Here is a 12,684-nt window from a genome sequence, read left to right as displayed (position 1 = left end):
CTTCAGGATCATTTCCAAGTCCAGTTCACCCCGAAATCGAGACAAGACCAAGTCCAAATGATCTTGAGACAAGTTCACTTAGAACTACTAGTTATTTTGTCTTGAGTTCCTCACGGCTTCTTCCATTGCTTATTAGCTACATTAACAATGTTTTATTTATTTATTTATTCATTCATTCATTCGTTCTCCTGTGTTCTGTTCCAGGCCTTATTGCATAGAGGAGCTGGTGCAGAGTCGAGAGTTCTACAGCACTCAGAATCGGCTGCTGAAGCTCCTCTTTGCTCTCTACAACGTCCTGGCCGCCCACTCGGAGCTGGTGTGTTATTTCATCATTGTGCTGAATAATGTGGTGACTGCATCGGTCATCTCTCTGGTCCTACCCATCCTGACCTTCCTCTGGGCCATGCTGGCTGTGCCTCGGCCCTCAAAGAGCTTCTGGATGACCGCCATCGTTTACACAGAGGTGGGAGCAGGATTGAGCTCTGTTGTGCTTTGCTGTAAACAGATGTGTAGATATGGGAACTGTTTATCAGCACTATCTGCAACGTCCACCCACACATTTCGCTCTGGGACATTGTCGATGTGTGGATTGTACGTATGTAGGTTAAAAACAAGCAACATTTATGATTTTGTTTTAATAGACGTCTGTGTTTTAACAAGATCTGAAGTCCAACTTGACTTTTTTTGTATTTGCTGTAAAGGATTATATTGTTTTAGCACTTCTGGCGATCTGGCAGCTGCTGCTGTTTAGCCAATCTGAGGTCTGTGCTTCATTTGTAAGCATGGCTATGTGTCAAATCATCCATTCAGTCTGTATATAGTGAAAAATTGAGCTCAAGAATGGTGTTCAGGGGGCAGTATAGATCCATACTCGCACTGGGATACTCATGAAACCTTAATTGATGCTTTTTTTCCCTGTGATCAGAACTTCCCACTAAAGAAGTCAACATGCATGATATCAAAACATTGGGAAAAAATGACCATTTGAATGTTGTCAGGTCTTTTTAGCAAGATACGTCCGATAAAATCATACCGTTTCATATCTATCAGTACCGTCTCACTGGGAGTACATAACCTGCTGCATAATCTCTCTGCAAATCACATAATAAGACATGTTTACATAGTTGTGAACAGTAAACAGTAGTAGTGCACGGGGGGAGCTGGAGCCTATCCCAGCAGCTACACCCTGGACGGGTCACCAGTCCATCGCAGGGCAGACAGACAGACACATACGTTCACACACACCCAGGGGCAGTTTAGCATGTCTAATTGGCCTGACTGCATGTCTTAAGATTTGGGAGGAAACCCACACAGACACAGGGAGACCATGCAAACTCCACACAGAGAGGACCCTGGTCGCCTGGCTGGGGAATCAAACCCAGGCCCTACCCACTGCGCCACTGTGCTGCCCTGTTTCAGTAATAGATTTGATCAGTGCTCATTTTTGAAGCTAGTGATACAAACATGTGTGTTCCTGCTGAGGTCTATGGCTGTTTCTTCTCTAAACAACAAACACTAATGTGACTTGTGTGCTCATCACACCCTGAGAAACACCAGCCTGCTAAACGGGGGCTCCAAAGCCATGTGCAGAGGTTTTACATATAAAAAAACAAGGTGTTTTCCGTTGTTATAGTGGAATTAAGCTTTACATGCCTTTCGGAAATCATGAGGAGCTGTAGTTTTATAATTTTACAACTTTTAATGTTATTTAACAAGCTTTTTAAAGTTAAATTAGTTTCTACTTCTCACATTTATTGCCTTTAAAGCAGCATCAGCGCCTCATTACGTTAAGTCAAAACCCTAAATAAAACACCAATAAAACACTGTTTTGGTTTTCGGCTGAGTGTATCTTGAGCTAGTTTTGCTTTCAGTCAACAACGTTTATTTCGATGCGTTTTAAACATTTTTAGGTGTTTTAACAAAACCACGATGAACTTTGTTCACTCATATCATGACAAGTATCTTCATACCATCCCACACTTACTTCCCACATCGCTGCTTTCACATGCACAGCGGAGACCTGTTGCTGAGCCACTGCAGCTTTTGGCCTTTGTTTTAGATTGACTGTTTACATAGTTACGCCGTCCGGCTCACCATGTGAATCTATGGAGCTGAAATGGACTTTTTCTCAATAGTGATCATTTTGCTTATGATCTAATGTGAGTCTGGACCTCTTCTCCTCTCTTTTAAGGTCATGGTTGTGGTGAAGTACTTGTTCCAGTTTGGCTTCTACCCTTGGAACAGTGTACGCGTGACCAATATGAACAAGAACGATCCCTTTTTCATTCCACGGATCCTCGGCCTGGAAAAAACTGATAACTACATTCGCTACGACTTGCTGCAGCTGCTGGCTCTGTTCTTCCACCGCTCACTGCTCCAGGTATCGCATGTGCCAATCATGAGGCCTGGCCGCGGCCAAGCATGGGAAATGAAGTTTTTATCTGATCTTAGGAATTACAAGCTATGGATTTTTGAGTCATGTGGCCTAAACTCATACACAGGTTTAAGTAGTAAATCAAGTAGAAGTAAAAGTAACATAAAAATAGTCTGAAAATGTATTAGATCACTTTAAAACTGGATATCGCTGTTGTCGGAACAAAACCTCGTATCTCCAAAATGGGAACTTTACAGGAGAAGGAAAAAACATACTTTACTTTTAATGTAAGTCAGTGGAACCAGATATTTTTCCACGTCACTTTGGGCCGTGTCTTTTGGTCCATTCATCATTAAATATACACATATACAATGTAATGTACACATAAAGGATATTTGGTATTTTTAAATGATGTCAAAAACTAAAAAAATGCTAAAATGGAGATATAAGGTTTTGTCCTGACAGCGAAATGCTGAGTTCCTTATAGAACTTTTCACCTTAAATAAAATGCTAACGCTGAATAGTGACCCATAAGAGCATCTGTAAAGCATTCCAGGACTCAACCAACACAACAGACTGAAATTAAACCTTAAAATAGATTTGGAAGCTCTCTGTTAATAGTCTGTTAATAGGTTTTAATAGTTTGCTTCTGTTCTCCTCAGCGCTATGGGCTGTGGGATCAGGAGGGCCCTCTGGAGGAGAAGGCCAGTCCATCCTCAGAGCAGGAGAAAGCAAAGAAGGAGGGGGAGGAGATGGACGCTGGTGTCTTTGAGCTGGATGACAAGACTCCAGAGCCTGACCAGGAGGCTCAGACACAAACAGATACACAGACAGAAACACAGACTGACCCTGAGCAGAGCCAGAGTGCAGAGATAACCCCCGAACCGCCCAGTCCACACAAGGAACAGGGCAAGAGGAAGGGCCTGCTGCGGTTCCGCAAGAGGAAACCATCAAATAAAGGTTAGTGTACTTATCCTGGTGTCGACCCTCTGTAGTGTTGATGCTCCAAGACCCCTCTACCCTCCTAATCCAGCTAGAGTCAAAAAAACATCAGGTCAAATTGACAGTTTTTCTTCCCATGACCCTTTTCATCAGTGTATTACATTGAATTTAATCTAAGTGATAAACTTTCTTGTGATTGCACAGTTAATATCACAACAGATGGTACTTTTATATGTATATTAAATATTTAATAGGCCATTTTATAGGCAAAAAAGTGACCAAGCTTTCTTGTTTCATACATTTAGCTTAGTACAAACCAGAGGCGGGTCCATGAGGAGAAATCATAGCTTAATAAAGCATTAAGTTACTCCAGACAAAACAGCAGCAAGACTACATACACTTCAACGAGAACCAATAACACTCATTACAGTGAAGCATGTGTCCACTTATGACCAGCATAACTTTTACACTATTGAAGAAGACATGTACACAACAAGAAGACCAAAAAAATAAAAGTCTGAACTGTGAATAATCCGAAACTAAACAGGTGGTGAGAGTGAAGAATGTAGACCTTTTATCTTACCTTTGATGACTTTTTGTGTGGAATGAAACATTTGCATTGTCATTTTAAAGAACCTACTTAGCGATTTTAGTGAAAGAGCATCATTAAATACCAGGTTCGCAAAATACTGATGCCAGTGATGCAGCAATCTTTTATCATATGCTGACATTTTCGACTTTATTTTTGGCTTTGAAGTGGGTAGAATAAGCACCCTTTACTCTGTGAGGGTCAGCTGAAGCTTGGTCGAGGTAATGGCAAATAGTCGTGGATATTAAAGGGGACTTCTACCAGTCCTTATTAAGATGTAAACCAAGTTATTGAGAGTGGTTTGATGTGAAATACTCGCTCACTGAGTTTAGAACTGTTCACAGTGGTTGTGATAACCAGACGTCTAAAAAGTTTAACATCTTTAAAATCTATGTTACAAAAAGCTGTTACTTGAAAATGTTTATGTGCTTCTTTTTGGTTGATTTTATTACTATTTTACCATCAACGGTACATTTAAGGGTCACACTTTGTTTTGATGGTCCCCTATAGATGGTCTACAGATACTTAAATCATTCACCAACTTTCTGATGATATTCAGTTGATTATCTACAAGGTTATGGTTAGGGTTAGGAGTAGGGATGGATTTAATAAAATCTTTCACACTGAACTTGAAGTTTAGTTGCATTTGTTGGATATTTAGTTGAATGTTACTTAAAGATACTCTGAGCATTTACAAAGCATCTACAGCGGACCATCCAAATAAAGTGTTGCCCAGAAAAAGACCCAGAAAATCTACAAGTAACAAATCAGAAAACAAAATCAAATTTTGTTCTTTTGAAAAATGCTTTGTGGAAAAAAGTTGTTGTCCATCTGATTGGGTGGGCCTGTGATCAGTCTGGGCACATTTATGGGGGGCAGTCATGGGCTGGAGGTTAGGGAACCAGCCTCGTGACCGTAAGGTCATCGGTTCCATCCCCAGAGCCGACAGCACTGACTGAGATGTCCTTGAGCAAGACACCTAACCCCCAACTGCTCCCCAGGCACTGCGGGTTGGGCTGCCCACCGCTCCGGGCAAGTGTGCTCACTGCCCCCTAGTGTGTGTGTGTGCTGACTAGAGTGTATGTGGTGGTTCACTTCACGGATTCACGGTGAAATTTCCCCGTTGTGACACGAATAAGGGTCTCTTAATCTTTATAGCTGTGTGCCTGGGAAGCAAGTGTGCTTTTTAGTGTTACTGCGAGAATAAATGCACGATTTCTCCTGTTTCGGTATAATTTTCTCATTTATACTAAAAGCCATTTGGCCCACTCATGCAAGTCGTCCTGATGGTAGATCTGGCCGTGACCCTCTGATAGGTAACACAGTTTGCACGTCATTCATCTCTTCTAGATACCACAGCGAAAGAGACTAAGAAGAAGAAGAAGGCCAAAGCGAAGCGTAGAGAGGAAGCCAGTAAAAAGCTGAAGGCCTTTGGAGAAAAACTCAAGGGCTTTTTCGTCTCTGTGTAAGTGAAAAATCTCCTGGGTTTGCTCCGTGTCTGCATCACTTGACCCAGTTAGAATGTGCTGCTGCTGCTACAGCGCAGCTCTGATGCATGATGTGAAATGATGGTACGTGATACATTCTTGAATACAGTATGCTCTCTCTCTCTCTCTCTCTCTCTCTCTCTCTCTCTCTCTCTCTCTCTCTCTCTCTCTCTATCTGTCTCGCTCACTCTCTAACTGTAACTCTCTTCCTTTGTCTCAGAGTAAGGAACGTCTATAGGCCGCCCTACAGATTCTTCCAGAATATCCTGCATGCAGAGTATCGCGCTGCCACTGACGTGTACGCTCTGATGTTCCTCACTGATGTGGTGGATTTCATCATCATCGTGTTTGGCTTCTGGGCATTTGGAGTAAGTACCATCAGCCTGCTTTTTTAAATAGACTTGCAGTGTTTATCCACTGACTGCAGCAGCAGCAGCAGGCAGACTTTGACGGTCTGCTGCAGAAAGTGTGAGGATTCTTGCATTTGATCAAATAAATCTAATTGAATTAACCCCTTAAACCTCCATCGGCCAGTCCAGACTTCAGTTCCTTCCTTATGATACTGTATGTAGCAGGTACAGGATAATAAGCCTTAAAGTGCCCATGTCTTATTTTCCTCTTGGGTTTTATTTATTTCTAGGAGGCCTGTTTATGACATTTGCCTAGTTTTATATTCCAGAAACGGTCGTAATGAATTTTTACAAGACCACTCTCCAACCTCTCTTTATCCCTTAGAATTAAACAGGTTATTTTTTTCGTGAGAAACAAGCTATAGACAGCATCAGCAAACTCGCAGCGTCTTTCTTTTCCGCTTCTGTTTTGCTATATTCTGTATATCAAGCAGAAATGATATCAACTTCTTTGTTTAAACCAGCCTTTTAGGTTTTTTCTCCCTAACAAAATAAATATTTTGCCGGTTCGAGTAAGTGCCACATTTATTGCTTATTGTATTGAGTTTGTGTCCATCAGATTGAGGGTTTTTCTTACCAGAGTCTAAAATTGCTGTTACTTGAAGTCATACCAGAGCCAGTTTAAGGAGTGAGTCTGGCCACTTCCTACTTCTGCTATTATACCACAAACATGTTGTTGTTTTATTTTTTTGCAAAAACTGAGGCTACAGACAATATCAGCACGCTTGCAAGGAACTTCCTGGCTTCAGTATTGCTGTATTCTGCATATCAAGCAGGATGTCGTGCTGTGGTGGTGTTAAATCTGTACTGGGGAAGTCTTTGACCTTTGAATCTGGGCATGAAACGCGATTATAAATCTACATTAAAAGTCATACTAACAGGGAAATAGTTCCACACGGTCGACTTCTTACAGTTGATCTGCTGCTCAAACAGACCTGTGCTATCAAATGGAACAGACAGCATTTTAAACATTGTTTCTCATTTTCATTTCAATTAAAATAATTTATAAAGTGTTCGATTTCGACACTGTGACACTATTTAATCTTTGGTTTTGTTTGGCCAAAGTTCTCTTTTCGCCAAAAAAGTGAAAGTGTAATTTTTGACCATTTTTCAGCTGAAGATTTTAAGTATCTGGCATTGTTGTGCGTCTTTAGTGAGATAAACACATGGCACTCTGAAGTGAATGATACCTCTCTGCTCCAGAAACACTCAGCGGCAACCGACATCGCCTCCACTCTGTCAGAGGATCAGGTGCCCGAGGCTTTCCTGGTCATGCTTCTCATCCAGTTCAGCACCATGGTCATCGACCGAGCCCTCTACCTGCGCAAAGCCATGCTCGGAAAACTCATCTTTCAGGTCATTCTGGTATTCGGCATCCACCTGTGGATGTTCTTCATCCTGCCTGCAGTCACAGAGAGGTGAGACGTTTGCTCTGGTTGTGCTGTTAATCATTTAATATGCATCCTTATGTGTTAAAGTAACCACATTAGTTAGATTGGTTGGAATAACAGTCTGGAATAACAGGGTTACTATATCATTTCTAAGGATTAGAATAGCATCAAGTCGACTGCTGTCACCTTGCTTTGCCGGACACCATGCGGTCTACGGTCAGAGAGCTTTTAGTTCATGATTAATTTATGTAATTAGACCAGATTGAATGTGTTCATCATTCTCTCCAGTGTTTCTTCAGCACTTATTTAATTTTAATGTCTGTAGATGAAGCTTCAGAGGCAACGCTCTGCAGCGGAGCTGTAAAAAATTGAATTAAAATGAATTTACTCTTTGAGCCAAATCTGCTTCATTTTTAAAGCTAACAGTCTCTCCCTTTGTCCTTCCAGGATGTTCAGTCAGAACTTTGTTGCTCAGCTCTGGTACTTCGTCAAATGCATCTACTTCACTCTGTCGGCCTATCAGATCCGCTGTGGCTACCCCACACGCATCCTCGGAAACTTCCTCACCAAGAAGTACAACCATCTCAACCTTTTCCTCTTCCAAGGGTGAGACTTTTCAACATCAAACATTACAGATTAGTGGCATAATTACTTTGTATGAACTTTATACACCATTTCTGGCTGATTCCAGGTTGTTCAGCTGTTCTTCTGTCACAGCTGCACGACTGAAAAGCTGCTCAGTGGTGACGACAGTTTGGGAATTTAGTGTCGTCACATCTTCAGAGTCGGACCAAATCGGCTGTCTGTCAAATGTGATCTTAACAGTGTCCGTTTTCTGTTTGTGGCAAAGTAAAAACGTTCAAGCATCAAACACGTTGCTTAGCAACGGTGTCTCAGTGGAGTGATACAGTGTTTGTGGAAAAAAACGTGATGTTATGGTGAAATAACAGCGAGGTTAGAACACTTCTCAACCAATCAGCTCACGTGGCCGGATCTAACTGTGGTATAATATGGTCATAGTGGAGCCTTTGTCATATTTCATCAATCTGATGAAAGCTTTGCCCAGATGGCACCTTGGAGGTGAACCGATGAAGTAAAAAAACCTGAAATCATATTCCACTCACTCTGTGTTTGCTCTCAGGTTCCGCTTGGTGCCGTTTTTGGTGGAGCTTCGGGCTGTGATGGACTGGGTCTGGACTGACACCACACTGTCTCTTTCCAACTGGATGTGTGTGGAGGACATTTATGCCAACATATTCATAATAAAGTGCAGCCGAGAGACAGAAAAGGTACTGTTGGGGAGGTTCTCTGCAGGTGTTCATTAAGGTACAAACAATGTAAATGTTCCCTCAATGGTTCAGCAGTGGTTTTAAGGTCCGGTTGTACCTTAAATAAGTTTTTCCCAGTGGAAAAGTTGGTATTTGTATCTTTTCATAACCGAATGTTTTAAAACAGAGCAGTAGAATAAAAGCCTGGAGGCGAGGCGAGGCGGGGCGTGTGGAGTCAGCACAGCTTAGAACAGATCATTTCAGTGGATTATGGTTCAGTTATGTTCCATGACTAAAGGTACTGAGATGAACCCTTGAGGGTCCCACCTCAGTAACAAGAGGGGCACTGCAGTCACAGTTTCATACCTCATTTCTGAGAGTGTAAGGGGACGGCTCATAGATAGCGTACTGAACTCTGTCTAACTCTGTTAAACTGAATTCTGTAAGAAACAATGCTTATCATCCACGTTTGTCCTCACAGATTGTCAGTATTTTTAGCTCCACACTCTTGTGAGTCAGTCAAGCCGTGCATATTTCGGAGTTATAGGAGAAAATTAACAAGCTGAGAGAAGTGGGGCTGTTCTCCAAATCCAACTTTTATTCCTTTTCTTTATCGCTACCACACTGCTCATTTGAATGCTTTCCCTGCTGTAACACACCTGACTCAACTTGCCAATTAACCAGCAGTCTGAGTGTAAAATAGGAGTTATGGAGCAGTGAAAACTCGAAAAGACCTCCAGGAAACAATTTTGGATAAATCTAACTGAATCACAACGATGGTTTCTCATTTATATGCTGTCTTAAACTCTGTATCCAGAAATATCCTCAACCGAAAGGCCAGAAAAAGAAGAAGATCGTGAAGTACGGAATGGGTGGGCTCATCGTCTTCTTCCTTATCTGCATCATCTGGTTCCCACTGCTCTTCATCTCACTGGTCAGATCAGTTGTGGGTGTGGTCAACCATCCTGTGGATGTAACGGTCACAGTCAAGCTGGGAGGTTACGAGGTAACTCATGAAGCACCATGATCAGAGAACATACTCGTTTGTCTTTAAATGCACTGAATACAAAAACTCATTTACAAAAAAACGCCCAGCGTTCTCGAGTCAACACCATCGTTGGAACACCAATGTTGGAAAGTGGCATTGGAGAGTTGTGGGGAAAAAGCCACATGGACCAGCATAAATGGGAGAGAATATTCTAGGAATTCTCAGGAGAGCCACAGACAAATGTGGCACACTGACGTTTGGGCGAGTTGGTGTTTGTTGGAGAGCGGTTGTGTGTTCTGGGTAGAAAGGAGAGGATAAAGAAAACTGAAAATGTATCTGCCTCTCTCTACAGCCCCTGTTTACGATGAGCGTCCAGCAGCAGTCTATACAGCCGTATACGCAAGAGCAATACGTCAGCCTCACCAAGTGGTTTGGAGATAACGCAGTGAGTGTTACACTTCCTATTCATCCTCTACACCAGAGGTCATTAACAGGTGGACCACGGTCCGAGTCCAGACCCCAATACTGTCCTATGAGGACCTGGACCTATAACCCATAAACTATGGATATAATTATTTCATTTCAACAGGCTGGTCCTATTTTAATTGGCGTAACCTTTCTAGCATTTATGGTACGGCTTTAGCAGCCAGAAGCTCACAGACCAATCGCATGCGTTGTAAATATCACACATGACGCTACTCAGCCAATCACATCTGTGCATTACGATGAGCACTGAGACTCAAGTGAGTGCCGCACACACGGGAGGGATGAGGCGAGAACCACAGGTGTGCTCTGAAAAGAGAAAATTGACAAATATTGTTCAAATATCACTGAATTGGACTTTATTTGATTTGGCATTCAGTTGTTGACTGTATAAGATGTTGATATACCCACTAGGCTACTTCAGTAAACAGTATATGGCACTGAATCATGATGCTAGTTAGACATTATGACGTTCCGGACCTTTGCTTGAGGAAATTTTCTTTGACTGAAGCTTATTGAAGTGGTTGGGATAGTGTAGTGGTTAACACCTCTGCCTTCTACACTGTAGACTGGGGTTCAATCCCCACCAGGGCAAACACCCTACACTATACCAATAAGAGTCCTTGGGCAAGACTCCTAACACCGCCTTGGCCTACCTGTGTAAAATGACCAAATTGTAAGTCGCTCTGGATAAGAGCGTCAGCCAAATGCCGTAACTGTAATTAAAGACCTCTGCTCTGTATATTCATTCATACCACTGGTGACGTGTTGAGACTGTGTAGCCAACAGGAAATCTGATCATTGATTAAACAGTGGTGTGTTTCTGTTCTCTTTTTTGGAGACAGTTCAAAGATGAAATCAGACATATGGATCACATACTAGGTTGGAAAATAGACACACTGTGAAAAATGGTCTGTGGAGGTTTGAGGCTGCATGAATGTGAATTAGTCTTCCATTAAAACTGAATGATTTGTCGTCCGTTTAAAAAGGAGCTAAAGTTTATTTTAATGTGGTTTTATTTTTGTGGTTTTCCCAGGTGGCAATGCAGTTCATTACACTGTACAGTTATGAGGACATCGTAACAGCCAACATTGAGGGCAGCTCAGGGTCAGTCTGGAGGATCAGCCCACCAAGCAGACAGGAACTCATTAAGGAGCTGCTGGGCAGCGCAGACATGACCCTGCGACTGGCCTGGAACTTTCAGAGGTCAGTCTGAGAGTCACAGTTTTCCTGCAGCTTAACTCATTTGTGATGTTTACAGTTTACAATTAATATTTAATTAAATATTTAATTAAATATTTATAGATATGAACTATATATTTCAACAATAGTACTAAAATATCACAAGTGATTTTTATATATAGTTATTGAATATTAAGACAAAAATGTAGAAGGTATTTGTTTAATTCAGCTACCTGCAATATATCCCAGCAAGAAATAAACTCCAGAGCGGCTATTTTTCATGTTTTCCTGGGCAGCTGTGGCTGTCAGACTGAAGGCTCCGCCGTTTCTCTAACGCCTGGTAGACCAAACGGGGAATCTGTCTTCAGCACAGAATGTTTAACTAGTATTTCATCATGAATTACCCAAAAAAAAACCTTTTTAAGTTTCTGTACGGTCTTCAGTTTAATTGTCATTGATTTTCATGGCTTATTTCAGTGTATTTCGCTGCCTGGCGCCCACGGTGCTCTGAAAAAATCTGTGCCGGGTCTTTTCTCTAAACACAGTGTGGCATCTGGGACTCTGCCGCTTCACCCGCGCCTCTGTGAAGGCCCTGGCCGCTTAACACGCGCAGCGAAAAGCAAAACTTTCCGCAACGCTTATACCACACAGACGCGATGTGTGTGAATCAGAGCTATGAGAATTTGCATTTGATCGGTTACGCAAGAATGACTTCATTCGCTTCAACTGTGTTACTCTTATATTGTTTACATACATGATTTGCTGATCGTTCAACTTTATTTAGGCTATTCGTTAATTTGCGGGACTTTTTTATATGTGTGCGTCCATCTGCTCCCGCCTGAAGGGATCTGATTTCCGTCCGCTCCTGCCTGAAGGGATCGGATTTCCGTCTGCTCCCGTCTGAAGGGATCTGATTTCCGTCCGCTCCCGCCTGAAGGGATCTGATTTCCGTCCGCTCCCGCCTGGAGGGATCTGATTTCCGTCCGCTCCCGCCTGAAGGGATCTGATTTCCGTCCGCTCCCGCCTGAAGGGATCTGATTTCCGTCCGCTCCCGCCTGAAGGGATCCGATTTCCGTCCGCTCCCGCCTGAAGGGAACCGATTTCCGTCTGCTCCTGCCTGAAGGGATCCGTTTTCCGTCTGCTCCCGCCTGAAGGGATCTGATTTCCGTCCACTCCAGCCTGGAGGGATCTGATTTCCGTCCGCTCCCGCCTGGAGGGATCTGATTTCCGTCCGCTCCAGCCTGGAGGGATCTGATTTCCGTCCGCTCCAGCCTGGAGGGATCTGATTTCCGTCCGCTCCAGCCTGGAGGGATCTGATTTCCGTCCGCTCCAGCCTGGAGGGATCTGATTTCCGTCCGCTCCAGCCTGGAGGGATCTGATTTCCGTCCGCTCCAGCCTGGACGGATCTGATTTCCGTCCGCTCCCGCCTGGAGGGATCTGATTTCCGTCCGCTCCAGCCTGGAGGGATCTGATTTCCGTCCGCTCCAGCCTGGAGGGATCTGATTTCCGTCCGCTCCAGCCTGGAGGGATCTGATTTCTGTCCGCTCCCGCCTGGAGGGATCTGATTTCC

The 12,684-nt window shown here is 43.1% G+C and overlaps 1 protein-coding gene across 4 annotated transcripts in view; it reads left to right on the top strand.

The window, feature by feature from the left end:
* piezo1 (piezo-type mechanosensitive ion channel component 1) overlaps window positions 1-12,684 on the top strand; it is a 180,532-nt gene that overhangs the window by 160,568 nt on the left and 7,280 nt on the right. For all 4 annotated transcript variants that reach the window (XM_037534600.1, XM_037534599.1, XM_037534598.1 and 1 more), the window contains 11 exons: window positions 205-463; window positions 2,192-2,380; window positions 3,037-3,334; window positions 5,256-5,370; window positions 5,613-5,760; window positions 7,006-7,220; window positions 7,641-7,799; window positions 8,335-8,482; window positions 9,279-9,467; window positions 9,802-9,894; window positions 10,969-11,138. In XM_037534600.1, the coding sequence (XP_037390497.1) occupies window positions 205-463; window positions 2,192-2,380; window positions 3,037-3,334; window positions 5,256-5,370; window positions 5,613-5,760; window positions 7,006-7,220; window positions 7,641-7,799; window positions 8,335-8,482; window positions 9,279-9,467; window positions 9,802-9,894; window positions 10,969-11,138 (1,983 nt within the window). The remainder of the gene's footprint in view (window positions 1-204; window positions 464-2,191; window positions 2,381-3,036; window positions 3,335-5,255; window positions 5,371-5,612; window positions 5,761-7,005; window positions 7,221-7,640; window positions 7,800-8,334; window positions 8,483-9,278; window positions 9,468-9,801; window positions 9,895-10,968; window positions 11,139-12,684) is intronic.

Source organism: Pygocentrus nattereri, chromosome 25 (assembly GCF_015220715.1).
Source record: "Pygocentrus nattereri isolate fPygNat1 chromosome 25, fPygNat1.pri, whole genome shotgun sequence".
Lineage (NCBI taxonomy): Eukaryota > Metazoa > Chordata > Actinopteri > Characiformes > Serrasalmidae > Pygocentrus > Pygocentrus nattereri.
This window is presented reverse-complemented; position numbering and strand designations above follow the sequence as displayed.